Raw genomic sequence first — 27,519 nt, forward strand, 5'->3', positions numbered from 1 at the left:
TCCCCCCTCAACCTCCGTCTTTCTTATGAAAATAATCCGAATCTACTCAACCTCTCTTCATAGCTAGCGCCCTCCATACCAGGCAACATATAAAGATAAACATGTACAGATGTTTAAATGTTTACAAATAGTTATAAACATTGATAAACGTGTCTAAATATTGTAAAGGTTATAAATTGTGTCACAGAATATGCCACACCCCCAACCCGTCACTTTGGAAACATTCCCCGTCCACACTCTCCATCATCCTGGGAAACAGGCCCCGGCCCCAATTCCTGTCACCCTTGGAAACTGGCCCCGCCCCCGCTCTCCATCACTCTGGCCAACAGACCCCGCCTCCAGTCACCGTCATCATGAGATACTGGCCCCGCTCTCTCCCTCCACCATCGCACAGACCGCGCTCTCGCTCTGACTCCATAGCTAAAGTTCCCGACCGCACGCTGTCACCATAGTTACAGGCCACGCCCCACACTGTCACCATAGCGACATGTCCCGCACCGCTCTGGCTCCATACTGTGTGCCCCCGTCCTCGTTCTGCCTCCATGATGACAGGCCCCGCCCCTCTCTGGCACCATAGTAACATGCCCCGCCCCACTCTGTCACAATAGAGACAGGCCGCACCCCCCGCCATGTCTCCATTGTGACAGGCCCCACGTCACTCTCTCTCCAGAGTGACAGGCCACGATCCCCGGCTGCTGGAAATAGTCAGTAATTTAGTTTCTCTCATCACTGAATGAATTTAACAATTGTAGTAAAGGGATATTTCAGCACATTCTTCAACTGCTCTCTGAACTGACTCTGAGTCACGGCATAAATCGCAGTGTTTGTGGAGCAACTCAAGAGCTGCAGCATGAAGCCCAATTCCTGCAAATAAGCAGGTGGAGCTTCAGACTCAACCACAGGCCCCAAGTTCAACATCCGCCATCTTATTGTATTCACCGTAAACATTGCCCATAAGAGAATGAAATTCCCCGAGATAACTAACAGTAAAATTATGGATTTCCTTCGGCTCTCCATCTCTGGGTCTCTGCGACTCTCCCCACTGCTGTGAACCCGGAGTCTCTTGCGTCCTCTGCTGCTCACTAAAATGTGTCTGACGGTGACAGCATTGAGCATCAGAATCAATATAAATGGGGCAATCGGGGTTAGAATGTTATGGAGGAACTCGATTGCTGCCCAGACACGAGAGATCCTGACATCCAGTGTTACAAAACAAAACAAGGGATCGTTCGACAGCCAATACTGACCTGTTAACATAAAATACCAGAAGATGTTCTTTAAACAGCTCAGCACAGTCACTGTTCCCACAACCACAGCCGACGTTTTCTCACTGCAATATTTATTTTTCAGTTTCTGGCAACAAATGGCCACAAATCGATCAAAGGTGAAAGTGACGGTGAACCAGACAGAACAGTCTGTTGCTGCGTAAAGCAGGACGGCGTGGATATTACACACGGGGATGGAATACAGGAACAGAAACTGTTTCCGATAAACAATGGGAATGTGTCTCAATATCAGGTCCAGGATAATGACCAGCAGGTCCGCCGCTGACATGGCCACCAGGTAGCGAGTGACACATTTGGAGAGACCGCACCTTCCCCGAGACAGGATCCCAATCGTCAGCAAGTTAACTGTGAGGAAGGGAAATAAACAGAGAAATTATACATCAGGCTGGAGCAAAGTTACCAGTTCGATTGAGGACTTATTGAGATTTATAAATGTGTTCCTGTATCCAGTGAGGTATTAAAATGATTGGACCTGAATGAACAAATAGGAAGGTCTATGATACGGTGGAAGACAGGAGAGATTAAATAACAAACGGATGATATCGAAATTGTCAAACTGAATGTTGATCATAATACGCCCCCTCCCTCCTTTCCCCGTCTGGTTTAAAAACTGTTCCATCTCTAATCTCTCCCAGTTCTGATGAAGGATCACTGACCTGAAAGATTAACTCTGCTTCCCTTTCCACAGATGCTGCCAGACCTGCGGAATATTTCCAGCATATTCTGTTTTTATTTCATATTTCCAGCATCTGCAGCACTTTGCTGTTGTATATAAAGCTAAATGGTGGACTGACTGAGAGTTTCCCGCAGCTGGGAAAGGCAGCACAGAATTTAATTATTTCAAAGCAACAATTGAGAATGAGTCCACTGAAAAAATAATGAAACAAATAATCTCAATTGTTACTAAGTTGACTGTAAACAAGGGAAGTTATCAGGAAATGTTACACCAGGTTGGAAGAAAAAATAACATTTTGAAGGAATTTGGGGTGACATTTGTACATTTGTTACTACATTCAGGGATGGATCTAGTTTTTGTATCAATGACAGCAATTTCTGCTGGGGACAGGAAGCTGAATATAGTGGAGCCAGCAGGGTTCCTGACGGCAGGCCGAATATATGAGCGGAACCAGATCTTAGCAATTCAGAGCTCATTACTGACACAATTCAGTGGCACTCGGGCAATTAATTGCCTGGTTCCATGGTGCACATCCCTTTAAGGTTGGGGATTCCGCCTGCCAAAGTTGCTGAACAATTAGAGGGCCAGCAGCTCAGTTGTATTTGCAACACCACCCGGACCTTGGGAACTGCCAGTACTTCACAAGGCCTGGATGCAGGGCCATTCTGGATCCTTAAACCCTAGATTAGTGTGGAGAGGACACCAGATCCAGTCAACTGGTCATGGCCACTGCCAGGACAGCCCTGGGACCAGGACCCTGACTAAAGACCTGTACCCCTGGCAACAGTAGCAAGGACACTGGAGCCAATCATTGAGTAGGGCCACTGCCAATAATACACCAGGCCAGGGACGAATGGTACAGGTGGGAAAAGGGATGAGGTTCTGAAATCAGAATTTAGGGAGTTAAGAAGGAAATTAAAAGCAGGACCTCAAGAGCAGTAATCGCAGGTTTACTCCCACTGCCACGTGCTAGTGAGCATCGGAATAGGAGGATTGATCAAATGAAGACGTGGCTGGAGAATTGATGTAGGAGGGAGGGAATCATATTTCTGAGGCATTGTGACCGCTTCTGGGGCAGGTGGGACCTGTACAAGATGGACAAGCTACACCTTAACATTACTGGAACGAACATCTTCACAGCAAGATTTGATAGTGCTGTTGGGGAGGATTAAAACTAGCTTATCATGGGAGTGGGAACGTGAAGGGTAGCTCAAATTGGAAGTAAAGCTGATAACAGGAGGTAGAAAAGACAGTGAGGCAAAAGGAAAATGAGGTGGTGTTGCGCAGATAATAAGGGATGAAGACAGTATATTTGTAAGGGAGGATCTCAGATCGGAAGAAAAAAATGTGGACTCTGTTTGCGTGGAGCTAAGAAACAGCAAGGGGCAGCAAACATTGGTAGGAATTGTTTATAGACCACCAAACAGTAGTGGTAGTGTGGGACATGGCATTAATCAGGAGATTAGAGAAGCATGTAACATCGGTAATACAGTAATCATAGGTGACTCCAATTTGCAAATCGACTGGGTAAACCTAATGAGCAGGATGAGTTTCTAAGTGCGTCTTCGGGATGATTTTCTTGAGCAGTATTTTGAGGAGACGACTGGAGAACAGGCTATTTTAGATCTAGTATTAGGTAATGAGAAAGTACTAATTAATAATTTTGTTGAAAAATAACCTTTCGGGATAAATGACCGTAATATGATAGAATTTTACATTATGTTTGTAATTGAGGTTTTTCAATCTAATGCTAGGGTGTCAAATTTGAACAAAGGGAATTATAGAGGTATGAGGGGCAAATTGGCTGAAATATTACATAGTTTACAGCAACGATACATTCAAGTCACAATAACCAGAAAAGTAAAGGCAGTCAACCGTGGATAACAAAGGAAGTTAAGGATTGTATAAGATTAAAAGAAAAGGCCAACACAGTTACCAGAAATAGTAATGTAACTGAGGATTGGGATCATTGTAGAAAACAGCAAATGAAGAAACGATAAAGAAAGGGAGTTTAGAATATGAATGTAAGCTAGCAAAAACATATAAACGGACTGCAAAAATCTTCTATAGGTACATAAAAAGGAAACGTTTGGCTAAGACAAATGAAGGTCCATTGCAGACAGAGTCAAGAAATTTATAATGGGGAATAGAGAAATGGTAGAGAAGCTAAATGATTATTTTGTGTCTGTCTTCAATTAGGAATATGTAAGAAATCTCCCAGAACTTGAGATCCAAGGGATTAGGGGGAATGAGGAATTGAAGCAAATTAGTATCAGTAAGAAGGTTGTATTGGAGAAATTGATGGGGTTGAAGGTTAATAAGCCCCCAGGACCTGGTATTCTACATCCCAGAGTGTCAAGTGAGGTGGCAATGGAGGTAGTGGATCCATTGGTGACCATCTCCCAAAATACTATAGATTCTGGAGCGGTGGAGAGAGAGAGAGAGAAAGAGCCTGCTTTGGTGATGGATTTTCAGTTACTGTGTCTGCTGTCCGTGGGATAAAGCTTCCAGTTTCTGCAGAGCTGTGAAGGCTGTCACATGACTCCATCAAACTCTTTTGTTTTTTATATTATTGAGGGTTATTCTGGAATCCCCTTCTGGAATTCAAGGGGCTGCATGCCCCCGTGTTGATAAAGCAATTCCAGATAATTCAATCAGGGTAAGCCATTGTTCTGGTTAGGCTTTGGGAGACTTTTCGTCTGCAGTTTGATCTTTTACTGTTTCACATCTAACTTACGGTGGCCATCTTGGATGCCAGCGTTTTGCTTTTTAAAGTTACTTGCAAGACTTTTCATTAAATGTTTAATGTAAGTTACCAATTAATTCCATTAATATATCCCCTTTGGCTTGTGGAGTTTTTCATGACACATATTAATAGAAGAGGGAAACCCTCCAGTGACACAATTAGGGTCCACGGCGACTGACATTAATTACAGTCAATCAACAAACAGGTTCAGTAAACCCCTTTTAAACCAGCACTTTTTGTACCACAATAAACGGAACATTTACCCAGTCTAGATGATAGATATGAGGGTTGCTGAAGGAAGGAATGGTGGAAATGGCACAAGCACTGACCATAATCTTCCAATCATCCTTGGATATGGGAATGATAACAGAGGGCTTGAGGTTTGTACATTTTCTACCCTGCTTACAAAAGGATACAGAGAATAACTCCTGTAACTGCAGAGTAGCCAGCATAGTGCCAACGCTGGGAAATGTTCCGCGTTCACAACCCAGGACAAAAATATTAATTGTTTGGAAAATGATAGATTTATAAATAACTTGCAGCCTGGATACAGTAATGACAAAGCAAGTCTGGCAGATTTCAAAAATTCTGTTTATAAAGTGTTTTTAATATCGTAGAACATCCAGTGGTGCTTCACAGGAGCATTATAAAACAAAACATGACAGTGAGCCACAGCAGGAGATATTAGATCAGATGACCAAAAGCTTGGATCAAAGAGGTGGGTTTGAAGGAGAGTCTGAGAGGAGGAAAGTGAGGTGGAGATTACGGAGAGGTGCAGGGAGGATATTGCAGAGGGTTGCACAAGATGTCTGAATTAATGGAGAGCAGCTATCTTGGAGGGTTGTGGGGCTGGAGGAGATTACAGCGATAGGGAGGGGCGTGCCTTTGGTGGGATTTGAAAACAAGGTTGAGAATTTAAAAATCTAGACTTTGCCTGACTGGAAGCCAGTGTAAGTCAGCAAACACAGTGGTGACAGAGGAACGGGACTTGATGTTACTGAGATGTAAGCAGGCGATTTTAGTGATGCAACAAATATCAGGTCAGAAACTCATCTCGGAGTCACATGTAACACTAAAGTTGCAAACAGACCGATGTAATCTCATACCGTTGTCAGGGAGAGGAATGGAGTCTGTAGCATTGGAGGGGAGTTTGGACCAAGGACCAAAACAATGACTTCTGTCTTTCCAATATTTAATTGGAGGAAATTTCTGCTCATCCAGTACTGGGTGTTGGGTATGCAGTCTGATAATTTAACAACTGTGGAGGAGTGGAGAGAGGTGGCGGTGAGGTAAACTTGATGGAGTTCTTTGATGAAGCAAAGGAGGTGGTTGATGAATGTACATGATTGAAGTTATGTCTTTGGACTTTCAAAAGGCGTTTGATCCACTTCCGCTAAGAAACTGTTTGTCGCCTCAAACCCAACATTCAGCTTCGATGGGAAGGCAAAACAACTTCTTTCCCCTCTTTCAGCATAGCCTGGACAATAACCCACGTTCGTATCCACCTATTATCACAATGCACACCCACCATGTTCTCCTTCCCAAATATCCGGGAGTTTTGGCCCCAATTCCTTTCACCTTTTATTCTCACCTTCATTTCGTCCCCAGATTAAATTTCATCCCGGCAGATTGCCCTCCGAGGGGCCGGGCGCTCGAAATTTCTCTGCATCCATACTGTTGCTGTTAATGGACTAAAAGAGCCATAAAATCCAAAAAGAAACCCCCTCCCACAGCCCTCTGAGCGTGCCTACATTTGGTCAATGCTGTCAGTACCTCCAGAATGGATAGCAATGGCGAGAACTATGAGGAATTCCAATGCCAGCGTTCTGTGGGAATTGAGTATTAAAGAAAAAGAGATAATTTAAATTCCTGAATAGGTCCTCTGCGAACAGGGCTCAAATAAAAGTGGGATAAGTTGAAAGTTTTAACCACTGGACCATGGCAGCTGAAATCACATGCCTTTAATACAGATCAAGAATGATCTTGCACTAATTCACTTTAGTCATGTTCTTGTTTCCTGGGACAAAAAAGTTGTTTACAGATGTCAATCACAATAAACAAACTGTTGGAGGGAACTTCCTTTATTTATCAAAAAAAAAACAAAAATCAGCAATTGTCAATCAATACAGCCCAATCAGAGAGAGAGAGAGCGAGAAAGAGAGTGAGAGAAGAGAGAGAGATGAGACGGTCGAGCAACTTCCTATATCCAGTCCTGGCCCTGTTACACTTACCTGCTGCTCACCCAGGCCCCACTCTCCTAACCAGTCAATATCCTTATCGAGACCCTTCAGATATTGTTCAAGAAATGAGAACAAATTTCAAAGTTCATCACAGCTGGATTGAATGGAACAAAGTTGAATAACATTTTTACTGTCACTCGGTAACCACGTTAGACATTCCTTCAATTGGTACCACTGTTGCAATAACCTCTATGTGAGGTATGTTCCAGCATCATAAACCGGGAGAATGCACTTCATCATTAACCGGGAGAATGCACTTCATCATTTCAGGGCAGTTAGGCAATTCACATCTTGATTCTGCCCTGATTCACTTTTCCAAAGCGGACCTACAGATTCTACAATCTGGGCACTGGAGTTATTGTGTTTTTTTTTTCTTTTTAAGTTTTCTCCTTCCGGACTGACAATGTATTACAAATCTCAGATCAACCTTGTGTCATGTCCCAGTCTCGGTTAGAAGTGACACATAGCAACACCAACACGCTTTCAGACACAACACGGTCACATTCAGAGTTAGTCTGATTAATTTTGAGAATTGTTTCCAGGTCGAATGCAACTTTGAACAAATAGTGGGTGACTGAGATGCCTTTCAAATATTTACAGTGAATTTCTGCACGCAGAGCAAGTGTTTCAAACAGACATTCCGAAATCCTATCCTAAGCAAAGGTAGATAACTTTCCTGCCTGATTGTCCGACTCAATTTCACAACGTCGTCTGAATTCAGGCTGTGCTGGGATTTTAAGCCAGGATATTCTGTTTACTAGACAGCTGTTTTTCACCAACTTAGTCACAGAGCAAAATATTGCCATGTGCTTTCCTTGAGCTATAGGTTATTACAGGTCTCTGTTGCTGTGTTTATCCTGGATATTACATTTCCAGGTTCTTTTAAATCCATCAGTTTACATTTCTTTGCGAGAGAGCAGGAGCTATGAATATATGTTTAGAAGATTTCCCTGTCAATCATTCCCATCACTATCTCTTCCCAAACTTTGTACAAAGGCATTAATGAAGGAATCAAACACAGCACGTCTTGAAAATTGTCTGATAAACTTTGGAAGTTGAAAGTGCTTATTGGAGGGTATGTATTTCTGCAGAAATATAGCAGATATGAAAATAACCATTATTGGGACATGGTTTGTACATGTAACCTATTTGTATACAATGCTAATAACACAACGCTTTGATAGCATAATGATGTTATGGGAGTGGTTCTTCTTTTTCTTTAAGAGATGATATTTAAATTGTGGACTGAGTGAAGTGTTCACAGACTGCAAGGCACCTTGTTCCAAGCAGCACAACAAGAAAATGAGAGGAATAGTTATAACTGTCACATGATTTGATTGTTAATTTTAGTCTCAGTTTGCACTGTGAAATAAGTGCAACCTGGACCAGCAACATGCAGTGAGCTTTTTGCAAACCAGCGAAAAAAGCAACTCTCTGTAAAAGAAGACTTGCCTCTCTTGCAAAAATAAATCCTACTTTTGAGGTGTGGCTATCGCCTACCTGGAGAGAGGAAAGGACCCCCGGAGGGAGAAACATACCCAGGAAAAGAGGAGTTGCTACTCTCTGTGGAGGAAAAGCTGTTTTGCAGATAGGAAGCCCCTGCAATTTGAAAGGTAACAGATTCATTTTGCCTCCAGTCTCTGAAGAATCCCTGCCTCAAGAGTGATTCCTGTTGCCTCTTTTGTATTGGGAGATACTGAAATATCAAGAAAGCATCTAATGCTAGACTGCTACTTCGAAACTCAAGTACACCTGTTGCTACCCCCTTGTGTGACGGCTGCTGCAGCCAAAACAGAAATAGATCCTACAGAATTACTGGGCTGTCCTCGCAGCATATCTGGCACCATTTGCAGCCACAAAGTCCATCAAAGTTCTGAACCTCCTCAGCTCCTTTCTCCCAGGATTTAACTGCTGTCTTTAATCTGACAGCAGTTTCCATTCTATTGCAAACTGAACACGGACAGTTTCCACCAGAACAGCCCACCTCTCCAGAACTTCCTCAACTCTGCTTACTACAGTCTCGATGGTGTGCATCCACCAGTAGCACATTTATCCAAGCCCTTCAGTGACAGCTGTAAGCACTTAATGGCCAGGTCTGTTTAATCAGCCACTTTAAGTAAAAGAAACAGTTCCTGAATTCAATCTTCACTTTCTTTAGCTTGACGGTGGTCCACTCCTGGGTGATGGGCCTGATATAGAGAGGAATATGTCTTATTTTATCTGATTCCAATCAGTTTCAGTTTCCCCAGAAACCCAAAGATTTTCCCAGTTTCTGTTTCAGCGTTGCTTTCCATTTCTGTTTCAATGTTAGTTTCCCTTTCAGTTCGGGCATGTCTTAAAAGACAAGCTTTGAAAAAAAAATGTCATTGACCCAACATTCAAGAAGTCATTTGATCAGCCAGCAGCTGGCACAGCCGCCACCTCCGCCCCCACCGCCCCCCATCACCCCTCCATTGCTCCACAAACTGCAGATTTCATCAGCTTGCTAAAAATGGTGATGACAAGATGAGATAAAAGTTTATTAAAACAGGCAGTTGACAGCAGCAGGGACTGCAGTGAAAAAGATCATGCGGCTTCTGGTGACTGTCCTACTTGGGTGATGGAGAATTTGGCTGGCTCCAAGGCTGAATCAGATGGTGAAGATACCATTTGTACATCGGATAAACGTGCTTATTTTGGGACAATATGGCAGAGCCCATGGGATACAGCGGAAGACGAGGAACATATGAGAGTGCTCAACAAACATTCAGTTCTTATATTAAAATAATTGATATGATTTTTAGGGCGAATAACATTTTCAAGGTGAAAATGAAGATATCAAGGCTCAGACTGTAAGAAAACAATGCTATTAATGGAGATTGGCTTGGAAGTGTGTGGCACACGAACAAATCCTACCCGAACAAGGTAAACAATGTGTCATTTGAAACAATCATCAATAAGTTGGTGGAACATTTCAACTCAAAGCCATTAGAGATAGTGGAAAGCTACAAAGTAGGAACCAGACATGCAAAAAGTGGTGAAACAGTTGGTGAGTACATTGCGGCAGTGAACAATTTAATATTCCATTGCAGTTTCAGCACATTCTTTGACCGTGCATTATGAATCAGATTTGTGTGTGGATTGGTGGAGTTACTAAATACATAAAATCTTATATTTGAGCTGGTGTGAACGATGACTCGTTCTATAGAAGTTACCTTAAAAATGCCCGGAGAATTCATCCTGTGCAAGTGACTAGTACAGCTTTTTTTCCACAGTCAGAAGGATTTTGCCAAGCCTATGAGTAGAAAACTAGTCAGAAGTATGCTGGTGATGGCGGTTCAGTGTCTCGTTATCACTGGAAGGGCAACCACACGCATTAGCGTGTCAGTAGAGAAATGTCAAATGTTTTAATTGCCAAACGAATGACCACATTGCAACTGCTAGCTGAGAAAAGGCCAAAGCAAGAAAGGGAATTCATTCCGGTGGAATGCAAAACACTTACAGCACAAGGGTGCAGTTCAAAATCTTCAGTAAATCAAGAGTGCTTAAGTAAAGAGGAGCTATGGCTCTTCAACATTTATGCCACTCGCAATAACTCAAATGACAGAGAGCTTTGTGCAAAGGAGTTAGTAAATCAGCAGTGAAAATTGCTCCATTATGAATGCAGATATTTACGAGGTCAAATTCAGTGTCGTGCCTCTAACTGAGAGCACAGCTCAGGTGGAAAACTACTCTTCTGATGTGTTAGAAACGTGTGGACAAATGGAGTGTAATTTCCAACATAATGGCAAGTCCCTCAAGTTACCTATTGTTGCAGTGAAATATCTCAACCAACCAATGTTAGTGGTCATAGACTGACTTGACAAGCTGAAGTTAGAGTGGAAGCACATTTTCCACTTTGCTACAGTCAAGAAACTTTCTCAGCCATTGAATAATTTTCAGCAACATGTCCGTGGCTAGCTATGAAGACATAATCGGTGTGAAAGTGCACATCTGAATCAGTTCTGAATCAAAACCAGTAAATTGAAAAGCTGGGCCAGTTCCTTATGCTCTAAGAACCCAGGCTGAAGACGAGATATAGAAGCCATAGAGGAACAGTGTGTAAGAGAAAACTGATCACAGAGATTGGTAACCCCGATTGTAGTAGTGCCCAGGTCAGAACAAAATCATAAGACTATGCAAGGACTACAAAGTTGCAATCAACCAGGCAGTGGATAATGAGCAGTACCCACTGCCGACCTCTCAAACGTTGTATGCGGACTTCCTGGGATGCAAGCTGTTCATGAAGTTGGATTTGTCCCATGCTTATGCATAGCACATGGTGGATCTAAGGAGTCGGCAGTATCTTACAATAAATGCACACGTGGTGTTATACTCGTGCACAAAGCTGTCTTATGGTGTGAGGTTCTCTCCAAAAAGCTTCCAACATACAATTAATAAGATTTTGTAATGAGTTATCCATTGCTTGTGTAATCAGGATGATGCGTTGTTCATGACTGCAACAGAGGAAGAGAATCTTCAAGTGATGGATGAAGTATTAAAAGGTCTCCCTGATCTCAATGAGAAGTTCAAAAAAGAGCAAGCGTACCTTTGTTCTCTCTGAAGGTATGCACGTAAGATAAGCTTGACAGGTGATGCACTACACATTCATCATAGCACAAATCGTGACCTGTAGCCAACATGCAAGGCTTCACCTATGGCGTTGAAGCAGTGATCAATCATGCCATGTATGATGGTCAAGAGGAGCATGTTCTTCATGTGCATTGACTAAGAGTGAATGCAACTACACGCAGGTAGAAAAGGAAGTGATTGGAATCATCTTCTGGATGATAAGGCTTCACCAGTTTTTGAAATATGAAAACTACACCCCAGTAACAGATCATAAATATCTACGAATTATTCTGGGACCAAAGTCTACAATACTGACAGTGGTAGCATGAAGGATGAAAGGTGGGCTGTACTTCTCTTACAGTATGATTACATCGTCAAATATCACAGTTCGGAGAGTAACAGGGTAGTTGCTATGGGGGACTTTAACTTTCCAAATATTGACTAGAAATACTATAGTTCGAGTACTTTAGATGGGTCAGTTTTTGTCCAGTGTGTGCAAGAGGGATTTCTGACACAGTATGTAGACAGGCCAACCAGGGGCGATGCCACATTGGATTTGGTACTGGGTAATGAAACCGGACAGGTGTTACATTTAGATGTAGGTGAGCACTTTGGTGATAGTGATCACAATTCGGTTAGGTTTACCTTAGCGATGGGCAGGGACAGGTATATACCGCAGGGCAAGAATTATAGCTGGGGGAAAGGAAATTATGATGCGAATTGGCAAGATTTAGGATGCGTAGGATGGGAAAGGAAACTGCAGGGGATGGGCACAATCGAAATGTGGAGCTTATTCAAGGAGCAGCTACTGCGTGTCCTGTCAGGCAGGCAGGAAGTTGTCGAGCGAGGGAGCCGTGGTTTACTAAAGAAGTTGAAGCGCTTGTCAAAAGAAAGAAGAAGGCTTATGTTAGGATGAGACGAGACGGCTCAGTTAGGGCGCATGAGAGTTACAAGCTAGCCAGGAAGGATCTAAAGGGAGATCTAAGAAGAGCATGGAGAGGACACGAGAAGTCATTGACGGATAGGATCAAGGAAAACCCTAAGGCTTTCTATAAGTATATCAGGAATAAAAGAATGACTAGAGTTAGATTAGGGCCAATCAAGGATAGTAGTGGGAAGTTGTGTGTGGAATCAGAGGAGATAGGGGAAGCGTTAAATGAATATTTTTCGTCAGTATTTACAGAAGAGAAAGAAAATGTTGTCGAGGAGAATACTGAGATTCAGACTACTAGGCTAGATGGGATTGAGGTTCACAAGGAGGAGGTGTTGGCAATTTTGTAAAGTGTGAAAATAGATAAGTCCCCTGGGCCAGATGGGATTTATCCTAGGATTCTCTGGGAAGCCAGGGAGGAGATTGCAGAGCCTTTGTCCTTGATCTTTATGTCGTCATTGTCGACAGGAATAGTGCCGGACGACTGGAGTATAGCAAATGTTGTCCCCTTGATCAAGAAGGGGAGTAGAGACAGCCCTGGTAATTATAGACATGTGAGCCTTACTTCGGTTGTGGGTAAAATGTTGGAAAAGGTTATAAGAGACAGGATTTATAATCATCTTGAAAAGAATAAGTTCATTAGCGATAGTCAGCACGGTTTTGTGAAGGGTAGGTCGTGCCTCACAAACCTTATTGAGTTTTTCGAGAATGTGACCAAACAGGTGAATGAGGGTAAAGCAGTGGATGTGGTGTATATGGATTTCAGTAAGGCGTTTGATAAGGTTCCCCACGGTAGGCTATTGCAGAAAATACGGAAGTATGGGGTTGAAGGTGATTTAGAGCTTTGGATCAGAAATTGGCCAGCTGAAAGAAGACAGAGGGTGGTGGTTGATGGCAAATGTTCATCCTGGAGTTTAGTTACTAGTGGTGTACCGCAAGGATCTGTTTTGGGGCCCCTGCTGTTTGTCATTTTTATAAATGACCTGGAAGAGGGTGTAGTAGGGTGGGTTAGTAAATTTGCGGATGACACGAAGGTCGGTGGAGTTGTGGATAGTGCCGAAGGATGTTGTAGGGTACAGAGGGACAAAGATAGGCTGCAGAGCTGGGCTGAGAGATGGCAAATGGAGTTTAATGCGGAAAAGTGTGAGGTGATTCACTTTGGAAGGAGTAACAGGAATGCAGAGTACTGGGCTAATGGGAGGATTCTTGGTAGTGTAGATGAACAGAGAGATCTTGGTGTCCAGGTACATAAATCCCTGAAAGTTGCTACCCAGGTTAATAGGGCTGTTAAGAAGGCATATGGTGTGTTAGCTTTTATTAGTAGGGGGATCAAGTTTCGGAGCCACGAGGTCATGCTGCAGCTGTACAAAACTCTGGTGAGACCGCACCTGGAGTATTGCGTGCAGTTCTCGTCACCGCATTACAGGAAGGATGTGGAAGCTTTGGAAAGTGTGCAGAGGAGATTTACTAGGATGTTGCCTGGTATGGAGGGAAGGTCGTACGAGGAAAGGCTGAGGGACTTGAGGTTGTTTTCGTTGGAGAGAAGGAGGAGGAGAGGTGACTTAATAGAGACATATAAGATAATCAGAAGGGTTAGATAGGGTGGATAGTGAGAGTCTTTTTCCTCGGATGGTGATGGCAAACACGAGGGGACATAGCTTTAAGTTGAGGGGTGATAGATATAGGACAGATGTTAGAGGTAGTTTCTTTACTCAGAGAGTAGTAGGGGCGTGGGACGCCCTGCCTGCAACAACAATAGACTCGCCAGCTTTAAGGGCATATAAGTGGTCATTGGATAGACATATGGATGAAAATGGAATAGTGTAGGTCAGATGGTTTCACAGGTCGGCGCAACATCGATGTTCTAAAAAAAAATGTTAACGCTGATATACTGTCGTGTTTGCTGCATTAGATCTCAGAATTAGGCAGTGAAGGTGCAATCTTCATAATAGGTGTAGTGGATGATGACTTTCCAATCACTGCAACTGAAATTGCAGCTGAAACTCAGAAGGACTCAGTGTTGAAAAACAAATCCATGAACAGGCATTGAATGGATGGACAGAAAGTGACCAGTGTACAGGCGGGTAACTGAAACCATTCCACAATCATCACAATGAGTTGTCTTGTGAACAAGGGTGCATGAAGTGGGGTCATAAAGTGGTGGTACCAAGTTGTTTGAGAGATAGAATTCTGACAGAATTCCATACGGAACACACAGAAATGGTCAGTATCAAAGCTATGCAAGACGTTTAGTTTATTGGCCTTTTCTAGACAGCTATCGAGGATTATTGGTTCGCAAATGTACAAGTGCCAAAACTGCGGAAATAAGCTGCTTCAAATGCCTTAGCAATTGTGGCCATGGACGAGTCGACCATTTCAAAGAATTCATGTATAGCTTTGTAAGAAAATAAAATTACAATTTCTTAGTACTGATTGATAACCACTCGAAATGGATCAAATCAAGGTCATGAATCTAAACACCAATGCTATTATTGCTTCTCATGCTTTACCAAACGAGTTTGTCTCAGTTAATGGCTCTCAATTCAATTCTGCCTCGTTCCAAAATTTCATGAAGCGAAATGCTATCAAACCTCTCCTCACTTCATTATCATCTGGCATCAAATGGAGCTGCTGAAAGATCCTTAGGATAGTGAAAGAAGCAATGACGAAACACATGCTTCATGGTTGTTCAAATCCCAGTATGTATCCGCGGTTGGCTAATTTCCTGCTGAAGTATAGAAAAATCTCACCCTCCAGTACAGGGTATACACCTGCTGAGGTTTTGGTGCATCACAGAATCGTTAAAGTGCTGGAGGAGGCCATTCTGCCGATCGTGTCCTCACCAGCTCTCTGAACGAGCAACTCCCTCAGTTCCATTTTCTCCCTTCTCGCTGTAACCCTGCACGTTCTTCCTTTTCAGATAACTGTATAATTCCCTTTTGAATGCTTAAATTCAACCAGCCTCCAGCACACTCTCAGGCAACACATTCCAGATCTTAACCACTCGCTGCACGAAAAGGTACTGCCTCATTTCACTTTTACTTCTGTACCAATTTAGTTATATCTGTGCCCACTCGTTCTCATTTCTTTCACGAGTGGGACCAGTTTCTCTTTATCTACTCTGTCCAGTCTCCTCATGATTTTGAACACCTCTATAAAATCACTTCTCGGCCTTCTCTTCTGTGAGGAAAACAGTCCTAACGTCTCCAGTCTATCTTCATAACTGAAATTCCTCATCACTCGAAACCATCGCATGAATCCTTTCTGTACTCTCTCCAATGTGATCACATCTTTCCTAAAGTGAAGCACCTAGAATTGGACGCAATACACCAGCTGAGGCCGAACCAGTGTCATGTACAAGTTCAACATTACTTCCTGGTTCTTGTACTCTATGCTCCTATTAATGAAGCCCAGTATACTATGTGTTTTATAAACCGCTCTCTCAACCTGTCCTGTCACCTTCAATGACTTCTGCACATATACACGCAGGTCCCTCTGCTCCTGCACTCCCTTTATAATTGTACCCTTTATTTTATGTTGTCTCTCCATGTTCTTCCCACCAAAATGAATTACTTCCCATTTCTCTGCATTGAACGTCTTTTGTCACCTGCCTGCCCACTCCACCAACTTGTCCATGTCCTTATGCAGATTAACACTATCCTCTTCACAGTTCACGATGCTTCCAACTTTCGTATCATCTACAATCTTTGAAATCATACCCTGTGCTCCAAGGTGTAAGTTGTTAATATATATCAGGAAAAGCAAGGGTCCCAACACGGACCCCTGGAGAACTCCACTACTAACTTTTCTGCAGCTTGGAAAACATCCAACAACCAATACATATTCTTTCCTGTCACTCAGCCAACTTCATATCCACGTTCCCATCATCCATTTTATTCCATGAGCTACACGTTTGCTCACTAGTCTGTTGTGTGACACTGTATCAAATGCCTTTTGAAAGTCTGCAATTTCTACCGTCACTTCCCTCAGTAACCTTGGATGCATCTATCTGGTCCTGGTGCTCTATCCACTTGATGTACAGACAGCCTAGAGAATACATCCTCTCTATCAATTTTAAACTTCTCTACTGTCTGAATTACCTCCTGTTCCACCATTGCCTGGGTTGCATATTCTTCCTTGGTAAAGACAGATGCAAAGTATTCATTTAATACCTCAGCTATGCCCTCTGCCTCTATGGGTTAATCCCCTTTTCGGTCCCTAATAGGCCCCACTTCTGCTTTTACCACCCTTTTACTATTTAAATGTCGATATAAAACTTTGGCATATCTTTTAATGCAAGCTGCCAATCTCTGTTCATGCACACTTTTTGTTCCTCATATTTGCTTTTTCACATCCCCTCTGGACCTTCTATATTCAGCCTGGTTCTCAATAGTATTTTCTACCTGGCATCTGTCATCAGCGCAATTTTTCTACTTTATCGTAATCACTACCTCTTTTGACATCCAGGGAGCTCTGGATCTGTTTGCCGTGATTTCCCCTTTCGATGTAATATACCTTGACTGTGCCCAAACTATCTATTCTTTGAAGGTCGCCCATTGTTCATCTACCAGCCTTACTGTCACCTTTTGACTCCAGTTTATTCGCCCCAGTTCCATTTTTACCCCATTGAAGTTAGCCCCCCACCCACCCCCCCCCCACCCCACCCCGTTAATTATTCTTAGTCTGGATTGCTCTTTATCCTTTCCCATAGTCAGCCTAATTCTTATGATGCAATGATCACTATCCCTAAGTGCTCTACTACTGATAATTGATCCATTTGGCCCACCTCATTCCCAAGAATGAAGTCTAGCACTGCCTGCTTTCTCGTTGGACTAGAAACATACAGTTGTCGAATATAGCAACATAGGAGCAGGAGTAGAACATTCAGGCCATCGATCCTGCCCTGCCATTCAATATGATGCTGAGCGTGTACGAAGGACCCTCACAAAGTCAGAGGGAGGTAGAAGAGCAGACATGTACGCAAAGCTCTGAGAACTGGATGAACAATAGGGCAGCAATATAAGGGATTTAAATTCCCCAAATATTAAATAGGATAGTTTTAGTTTGAAAGGATTTGATGGAGCAGAACTGTTGAGATGCAATCAGGAGAACATTTCTGCCCAGTATCTGCCAAGTTCAATAAGATAGGGGGCAATTTTAGAATTACTTTTAGAAAATGAAGGTGGGCAGGTAGAAGGAGTAGCAGTGGGAGAGTGTTTTGGTGGTAGTGATCATAATTCAGTCAGTTTTAACATAATTATTGAAAAGGACAAACAGAGAACAGGAGTTCGAGTTCTCAATTGGGGCAAAGCCAATTTTACTAAACTGAGGAGTGATTTAGCGAAAGTGGACTGGAAACAGCTAATTGAAGGTAAATCAGTCTCAGAGCAGCGGGAGGCACTAAAAGGGGAGATTCAAGGTGTTCAGGGTAAACATGTTCCAACAAAGAAAAAGGGTGAGGCGGCCAAATCTCAACCCCCGTGGATATCAAGTTTAGTTTTAGCTTAGAGATACAGCACTGAAACAGGCCCTTCGGCCAACCGAGTCTGTGCCGACCATCAACCACCCATTTATACTAATCCTACACTAATCCCATATTCCTACCACATCCACACCTGTCCCTATATTTCCCTACCACCTACCTATACTAGGGGCAATTTATAATGGCCAATTAACCTATCAACCTGCAAGTCTTTGGCATGTGGGAGGAAACCGGAGCACCCGGAGGAAACCCACGCAGACACAGGGAGAACTTGCAAACTCCGCACAGGCAGTACCCAGAATCGAACCCGGGTCGCTGGAGCTGTGTGGCTAACCACTGCACCACTGTGCCGCCCCAAGCACCCGATAAGATAAGATGAGGCAGAACAGGAAAGCTTTTGTCTGACACCGAAAACTCAACATTACAGAAAGCCAAGAGCATAGAAAGTGGAGGGCTAATATCATAATGGAAATTAGGAAAGCAAAAAGAGATCATGAAGGAATATTGGCAAGCAAAATCAATGTGAACCCAAGGATGTTTTTTTTTTCAGTACATTAAGAGTAAGAGGATAACTAAGGGGAGAGTAGGGCCCGTAATAGACCGAAAATGTAACCTATGTGTCGGGGAGGAAGATATTGGTATGGCTCTTAATGAATACTTTGCGTCTGTCTTTACAAAAGGGGGGGGGGCGCAGATATTGTAGTTAAGGAGGGAGACTGTGAAGTTTTGGATATGATAAACATAGGGAGAGAGGAGGCATTAATGGGAGTAGCATCCTTGCGAGTTGATAAATCACAAGGACCGAATGAAATGTATCCTAGACTGATAAAAGAAGCAAGAGATGGATTAGTAGAAGGTCTGACCATCATTTTATAGTCTTCACGGGATACAGGTGTAGTACTGGAGGGTTAGAGAACTGCTCACATTGTACATCTATTTGAAAAGTGATTGAGGGATAAACCAAATAATTACAGGCCAATCGGTCTCACCTCAGTAGTGCGGAAATTATTGGAATCTATTCTGAGAGGCAGGCTAAACTGGCGCTTAGAAAGGTACAGGTTAATCTAGGAAAGTCAGCATGGATTTGTTAAGGGAAGATCTTGTTTGACCAACCTGATCGAATTTTTTGAAGAAGTAACAAGGAAGATAGATGAGGATAGTACAATTGGTGTGGACTACGTGGATTTTAGCAAGGCGTTCGACAATGTCCCACCTGGCAGACTGGTTGGAAAAATAAAATCCCATGGGATCCAGGGAAATACAGCAAGGTGGGTATATAATTAGCTCAGTGGCAGGAAACAAAGGGTAATTGTTGATGGGTGTTTTACCGACTGGAGGGCTGCTTTCAGTGGTGTTTCACAGGGCTCAGTATTGGGTCCCCTGCTTTTTGTGGTATATATTAATAATTTGAAGGTAAACGTAGGGACCATGATCAAGAAGTTTGCAGATGACACAAAGATTGGCCATGTGATAGATAGAGAGGAGGATAGCTGTAGGCTGCAGAAGATATTGATGGTCTATTCAGATGGGCAGAAAAGTGGCAAATGGAATTCAACCTGGAGAAGTGTGAGGTGATGCATTTGGGGAGGTAAAACAAGGTAAAGGAATACACGATTAATGGGAAAATACTGAAACGTGTAGAGGAAGTGCGGGACATTGGAATGAATGTCCAAAGATCACTGAAGGTAGCAGGACAGGTCGAAAAGGTGGATAAGAAGCATATGGAATATTTTTCTCTATTAGGCGAGGTATAGAATATAAGAGCAGGAGGTTATGTTGGAACTGTATAACTCATTCGCGAGGACTACACTTGAGTACTGTGTGCAGTTCTGGTCACCACATTACAGAAAATATGCAATTGCACGAAGAGGGCACAGAGGAGATTTACGAGGATTTATCCAGGACTGGGAAAATGCAGCTATGAAGAAAGATTGGATCGGCTGGGGTTGTTCTCATTGGAACAGAGAAGGCTGAGAGGAGATCTGATTGAAATGTACAAAACTTTGAGGGGCCAGGATAGAGTGGAGGTGAAGTGTCTACTCAACTTAGCAGAGAGGTCAGTGACTAGCGGGCATAGATTTAAAGTGATTGGGAGAAACATTAGAGGAGAGATGTGGAAAAACCTTTTCACCCAAAGGGTGGTGATGCTCTGGAAATAACTGCCTGAAAAGGTAGTTGAGGCAGAGACCCTCAACTCATTCAAAAGGAGTCTGGATATGCACCTTAAGTGCCATAATCTGCAGGGCTATGGATCAAATACTGGAAGTTGAGATTGGAATAGGTGGATCGTTATTCGGACAGCACAGACAAGATGGGTCAAGTGGCCTCTTTCTGTGCCTTAATTTCCTATGATTCTATGATAATCCACTTCAATGCTTGTTCCCACCTACCCTCATATCTCATTATGTCATTTGTGTTTGGGAATCTGTCAATCTCTGCTTTAAACAGATCCAATGAATGAGCTTCCACAGCCCTCTGGGGTAGAGAATTACAAAGATTCACAACCCTCCGAATAACGAAATTCCTCCTCATCTCTGTCCTAAGTGAATTCCCCCTTGTTTTGAAATTGTGTCCCATGGTTCTAGACTCTCCAACCAGAGGAAACATATTACCTCCATCTACCCTGTCTAACCGGTTAAGTATTTTGTAGATTTCAATTACATCACCTCTCATTCCTGGAAACGCTAGAGAATACAGGCCCAGTTTCCCCAATCTCTCTTCGTAGGACAGTCCCACCATCCTAAGAACAAGTCTGTTGAACCTTCGCTGCACTCCCTCTAAGGCAATAATATCCTTCTTAAGGTATGGGGAACCAAATTGCACACAGTGCTCCAGGTGTGGTCTACACAAGGTTCAATACAATTGATACAAGACTTCACCACTCCAGTGATCAAATCCTCTTAAGATAAAGGCTAACATGCCATTAGCCATCTTAATGGCTTGCTGCATGTTAACTTCCAGTGATTTATTAATAAGGCCACACAGGTCTCTTTGTGCATCTACATTTCTAATCTCTTACGATTTTGGAAATATTCTGCACATCTATTCCTCCTACCAAAGTGGATTACCTCACATTTTCCACATTATATTCCATCTGCCACGTTCTTGCCCACTCACTAACTCTGTCCAAATCCCTTTGAAACCGCTTTACATTTTCCTCACAACACACATTCCCACCAAAATTTGTGTCATCTGCAAAATTGGAAATACTACATTTGGTCCCCACATCCAAGTCACTGATATATTCTGTGAACAGCTGTGGCCCAAGCACTGATCCCTGCAGTACCCCAATAGTCACAGCCTGCCAATGTGAGAATGACCTGTTTATGTAATGTTCCTGAACATATTCTTGGAACTCTTGCCCCTGACTGCCCTTTGCACTAATATTATTCCAGTCCATGTTTTGTTAATTAAAGTCCCCCTTTATAACTACCCTATAATTGTTGTTCCTTTCTGTAATTTCCTTGAAATGTGTTCCTCCACGTCCTTCCCACTAGCTGGTGGCCTATAGGCAACACCGAGCAATGTAACTGCATCTTTTATGAACCTTAGCTTTAGCCAAATTGAATCGGTCCTACATTTCTGGGACATCCTTTTTCTCCAGCACTGCAATGTTCTCCTTAATCAATAATGCCAACCTTCCCCCTTTTTTCACGTTCCTGTCTTTCCTGAATACCGAGTATCCAGGAATATTAACACCCAGTTGTGCCCTTCATTGTGCCAGGTCTCTGTTATTGCTGCAACACTATATTTCCTCATGGCACACTGCACCTGTACGTCACCAGTCTTATTAACAACACTCCTTGTATTCACATACAAGTGCATTAACCTTTATTCAGACTTTATTACTTTCTCCCTTACTCTGGCACCACCTAATAACATACTATCCCTACTCGCGTGTTATCTATCAACCCCACCGTTCTGTGCACCTTGGTATTCTTCTCTAATAGTTGCTCCTGGTTCTCGCACACCTGACAAGTTCCATACCCATGACAATTTAGCATAAACCCTCCCGAACAGCACTAGCAAATCGCCCTGCGAGGATATTGATCCAAGCCCCGATACGATGCAACCCATCCATCATGTACAGGTCCCACTTGCCCCAGAACCGGTCCCAATGTCTTAGAAATCTGATGCCCTCCCTCGTACTCCAGTTCTCCAGCCACGTGTTCACTAAATTCTCCTATTCCTATTTCACTAACAGTGGGACTGGGAGTAATACTGAGTTTATTGCTTTTGAGGGCTTTCTTTATAATATCCTTCCGAGCTCCCTAAAATCTGCTTTCAGGAGCTCATCCCCTTCTTACATATTTCATTGGTACCAGTATGGACCACGACCTCTGGCTGTTCACCCTCCCCCAGAAGAATGTTATTCAGCCTTTCCATGAAATCCTTGACCGTGGCACCAGGGAGGCAACACAGCATCATGCAGTCACGTTTACTGCCGCAGGACCGCCTGTCTGTGCCCCTAACTAACGAATCCACTATCACTATTGCTCTTCCACTCCTCTTCCACCCCTCCCGTGCAGCTGAGCCACCTGTGATGCCACAAACCTGGCTCTTACTGCACTCCTCTGAGGAACCGTCACCCTCACCAGTATCCAAAATGGAAATTCGATTAGTGAGTGAGATCATATCAGGGGACTCCTGCACTCCCTGCCTGGTTCTCTTAAACTGCCTGGCAGTCATCTGCCTGTATGTTTCTAACCTGCGGTGTGACCACCTCTCTAAACGTGCTATCCACATAGGTCTCTGCCTCGCGGATGCACAACAGCGACACCAGCCACCGTTCGACTTCCGAAACCCAGAGATCAAGCTTCTGCAGCCGGTAACACTTCCTGCAGAAGTGCTTGTTTTGGACGCATGGTGTGTCCATGAGCTCCTATATGCCACAGCATGTAGAGAATGCTATGGACTCATTTTTGAGTGTGGTTCTACCAAACCGGACTGCTAACGTTGAACACAAACAAACCAATCAAAAACATCAGTATGACACAAACAAGGGAGAACACAGTTTCACATAAAATAATGAGCATGCTTGTGTTTTCAGCCATCTCACAAGTTACACAAGTCCTACCAAAATGAATCACTTCACATTTCTATGCATTGAACTTTATTTTCCACCTCTCTACCCATTCCACCAACTTGTCTATGTCCTTTTGAAGTTCTACAATATCCTGCTCACAGTTGACAACGCTTCCAAGTTTCGTATAATCTGCAAACTTTGAAATTGCGCCCTGTACACCAAGGTTCAGGTCATTAATATAACAAAGTAATTCATGACAACGCTACTTCATCGGACACGTCATCAGGATGCGCCGCGGTGCGCACATGCGCAGACTGTCTCATGCCCCCTGCGCATGCGCTGCGGTCCGGCTGACCTGATCCGCATAGCGCATGCGCAGATGACGCTGTACGCGCATGCGCACACAGTCTCCTCAGCTCTGCGCATGCGATGCGGTCCGACCTGCGAGGATCGTTGTGCGCATGCGCAGATGACGTCATCGCGTGATCTCGTCTTCCTCGCCGATGCGCCAGTTTGGCCTGTGCGCATGCGTCAAAGCTTCGGCGCGACTTTTTGAAAGTGGAAGGAGGGGAGGTTTCGTCGGGCATTTTCTCGCATTTTATCTGAATTATTTATTCGTTTTGGAGACTTGCTTCATTTTTATTTGACACAGGAGATTGTTCCAAGGTAAGTTGCTCTGCCTTTGTGAGTTGCTCTGAAAACATTTCCATTGTCTGGGCCACCGCCTGTTCTCCAGTCCCTGTTGTGAGTTGTTCTGAAAACATTTCCATTGTCTGGGCCACCGCATGTTCTCCAGCCCCTGTTGTGAGTTGCTCTGAAAACATTTCCATTGTCTGGGCCACTGCATGTTCTCCAGTCCCTGTTGTGAGTTGCTCTGAAAACATTTCCATTATCTGAGCCACCGCATGTAGCAGGATGAAGGCACAGTGACTGTGATTTCTGGCGCCAAACAGTACACACTGCAGATACATGATGGCCAGGCTACCTGCAGCTGCATCTTCTCCATTCAGCCTTTGTTGCACTGCAAACATGCTGTTGTTGTGCAGAGGCATCTGGGTCTGCCTCTGGACAGGCTCGCCCCCAATTGTCGCTGGCGTGCATCTCAGACACCAACGACGACAGGCATGGCTGCTGCCATTGTGATTACAGAGGAACAGCCAAGGCCCCTCAGCCACAATGAAAAATACCGCTTGCTTTCAGATCAATTGTACCAGCTACAACAGGCCGTTCTGCAGAGTGGAACGGCAGCATTCATGAGGAGATTGGACTGGCTGCGGCAACAGACTCTCTGCTGGCAGCAAGGACTGGCTGATGAGATGGAGCCATTTACTATGCCCAACAATTGCCCGGAAGCACCTTCGGATGGAGGTGGCCGCGTGCTGGACATCAGTCACGTGTCACAAACCCTGGATCCTGAGCGTCTCACCCCCTGGCCTAATGATCTGATGGACCATACATATGCCTGCCTGTTCAAATCTCCACTTCCCCTACCTGCGGTACCCTCTTCTTGCTGCTCAGTTACACAGTCACCTGCTCCTACACCCATCAGGGCAGTGCACATGGACACACAGTTACCTGCTCCTACACCCATCAGGGCAGTGCTCATGGGCACACAGTTACCTGCTCCTACACCCATCAGGGCAGTGCACTTGGACACACAGTTACCTGCTCCTACACCCATCAGGGCAGTGCTCATGGGCACACAGTTACCTGCTCCTACACCCATCAGGGCAGTGCTCATGGACACACAGCCACCTGTTTCCCCATCCGACGTTGAAACAACCATGCAGAGCCTTGTGAGACTCCGCAATTGCCAGTTGCGGCCTGTCAAGCAGAGAGGGCGTCCAAAGGGGTCAAGCACTTGGGGAACATTCAGCAAGAAGAGACTGAGCACTAAAAGAAACAAGCATGCCGTGTCCAGTGGTAGCAGAAATGTGAATGCTCTTGCTGTGAACACAACTGGTGATAGTAGTAGGCAGGATTAAATGGGAATGGATGGAAAGACGCACGAGTAACATAACCACTGGCAGGGAACTGCTGGGCTAAATTGCCAGCTTTATGTTCATAGCCCAAAAGAAATGTGTTTCTTTTCCAGCACCCTCACATCATTCATGTTTTCCCTGAGAGCAGCATTGAACCATCACGAGATAGGGGCAGTAACATCATCCTGCCTCCTGCAGCTGAGGTGGGTACTAAGTGATTCATTGGCGGTGTTATCAGGACATGCCTTTACCGCAGAACACAAAGCATGCTCAACAGTAATTTCATTGGAGGGAGGGAAGCTCTGACACTGATGTTCTTTCCTTATTTTCTTTCATGTAAAACGTGCCCTTGAGAAAACAATCCTTGAGACTTAAGGACGGCATTCAAGCAAAGGAGGCAGTGCGGGAGAGGACGCAAGGATGTGCTGATTCCTGCATCTGAGGTGGATAATAAGTGCTTCATTGGCGACGTTATCAATTGGTGCCTTCACTGCAGAACTTAAAAAGGTGCGCACAACAGTAATTTCAGTGGATGGAGGGAGGCAAGCTCTGACTCTGATTTGCTTTGTTTCTTTTCATGTAAAACATGCCGTCGAGAAAACAATCCTTGTGACTTAAGGTCAGCATTCAAGCAACGAAGGCAACTAGATCATGCTGCGGAGCTCATCACGATGTGGAAAGGAACATTGCATTTTTGGATGAATTGGGAATGCACATTGGGATGCGCTTGGGGAACATTCACCAAGAATAGACTGAGCTCAGACTCTTGTGACTTTGCCTTCTTCACATGGACAATACAGTAGTGGAATAGAGAGCCAAGCGTTTATTCACCACAAGGCTCTCCAGGAACAATCTCTTTAGCTGTGCATAGCAGAGACTCGGCCTGTCTGTCTAACGGGAATGCTGGACACAACACTCATGTATCCATGCACAGCAGTTCCTCGGATACTTAATGAACTTAATAAAACTTTTCAATAATTAAACCCAGAATTGTTGAGGTTTTGTTTTGCATGCTATTTCCCCGACTTTGCAACTGCACTTCAGATATTCAACTATGGTGGGGGGGTAGAGGGAGGGGTGGGTGAAGAGGGGGAGGGGTGGGGAGAGCGGGGAGGGGTGGGGAGAGGGAGCATGCAAAATGCAGGGACCAAACAGTTGCAATGCCTGAAGTACTGTGGAGAAGTAGAGAAAGCAACTGGGTAGGGGAGAAAGCAACTGGATTGGGCATCCGCAGCTGGAGGGAACGACTGAATGGAGAGGGCCGGAAGCGAGAGGCCGTAGAGAGCCGCGGGGAGCGAGCGTGCGAAGACCTTGGTGTCACCGGGTCCAGGGACTGGCCAGTAAGTCTTTTGCTGTTGTGTTTACGGCACATGCACAGAAAAAGGCGCTCCTCTTCCGTTCCGCTGCTCCCCCCCCCCACTCTCTCCCCTTCCTCCCTCTCCCCCAGCTCTCTCCCTCCCCCCTTCCTTACCCCTCCCTCTCCCTCTTTCTCTCTCCCTCCCCACTTCCTTACCCCTCCCTCTCCCTCTTTCTCCCCCTTCCTTACCCCTCTTTCTCCCCCTCTCCCTCTTTCTCTCCCCTCCCTCTTTCTCCCCCCTCCCTCTTTCTCCTCCCTCTCCCTTCCCCCCCCCTCGCCCCCCGGCACCGCTACCGCTGCTCTCCCCGGCCCCCGCGCTGCTCAACCCCGGCCCCCGCGCTGCTGTCCCCGGCCCCCGCGCTGATCTCCCCGGCCCCCGCGCTGATCTCCCCGGCCCCCGCGCTGCTCTCCCCGGCCCGCGCGCTCATCTCCGCGGCCCCCGCGCTGATCTCCCCGGCTCCCGCGCTGCTTTCCCCGGCCCCCGCGCTGCTTTCCCCGGCCCCCGCGCTGATCTCCCCGGCCCCCGCGCTGATCTCCCCCCCCCCCACCGCGCTGATCTCCCCGCCCCCCGCGCTGCTTTCCCCAGCCCGCTCCACTCTCTCACTCCGGCCATTGAATTCTGCCACGTGTTTGTCAGGTTTCATCTCTGTGATTCTTTGAGCAGCGCCATCTTTAGTCCTGGCAGCTGCGACAGTCGCAAGCTGTGACGTTTTCGTGGCACATGCTGTATTTGCGCATGTGCCAAAACAGCGCCACCTACCGATCGCGTTGTCAACAATTGCGGTCTTAATATAAACCAGTAAAAGCAAGGATCCCAACACTGATCCCTGGGAACCTCCACTACAAATCTTCCTCCAGCTCGAAAATATCCATTAATCACTACTTTCTGTTTCCTGTCACTAAGCTAATTTTGTATCAGTGTTGCGTGTGGCACTGTATCAAATGCCTTCTGGAGGTCCATGTACGCCTCATCAACAGCATCACCCTCTTGAACCCGCTCTGTAACCTTCTTATAAAAACTCCAGAAACTTAGTTAAACATGCTTTTGCCTTAATGGAATCATGCTGCCGTTCCATAATTAGCGTACATTTTTCTATGTGACGATTGATTTTAGGCCAAATTATTTTTTCTAGACGCTTTCCCACCACCGAAGTTAAACTGACTGGCCTGCAGCTGCTGGGCTTATCTTGACACTATTTTTTG

General features: G+C 44.7%; 1 protein-coding gene across 1 annotated transcript in view; it reads right to left on the reverse strand.

Annotated features, from left to right (window-relative positions):
* Positions 1-726: 726 nt before the first annotated feature.
* The window catches only part of LOC137359001 (probable G-protein coupled receptor 139), a 33,100-nt gene continuing 6,307 nt past the window's right edge, over positions 727-27,519 (reverse strand). Inside the window, exon 2 of the mRNA XM_068025147.1 lies at positions 727-1,631. Within this exon, the coding sequence (XP_067881248.1) occupies positions 727-1,631 (905 nt within the window). The remainder of the gene's footprint in view (positions 1,632-27,519) is intronic.

This window comes from Heterodontus francisci, unplaced genomic scaffold (genome assembly GCF_036365525.1).
Source record: "Heterodontus francisci isolate sHetFra1 unplaced genomic scaffold, sHetFra1.hap1 HAP1_SCAFFOLD_300, whole genome shotgun sequence".
NCBI classification, from domain to species: Eukaryota; Metazoa; Chordata; class Chondrichthyes; order Heterodontiformes; family Heterodontidae; genus Heterodontus; species Heterodontus francisci.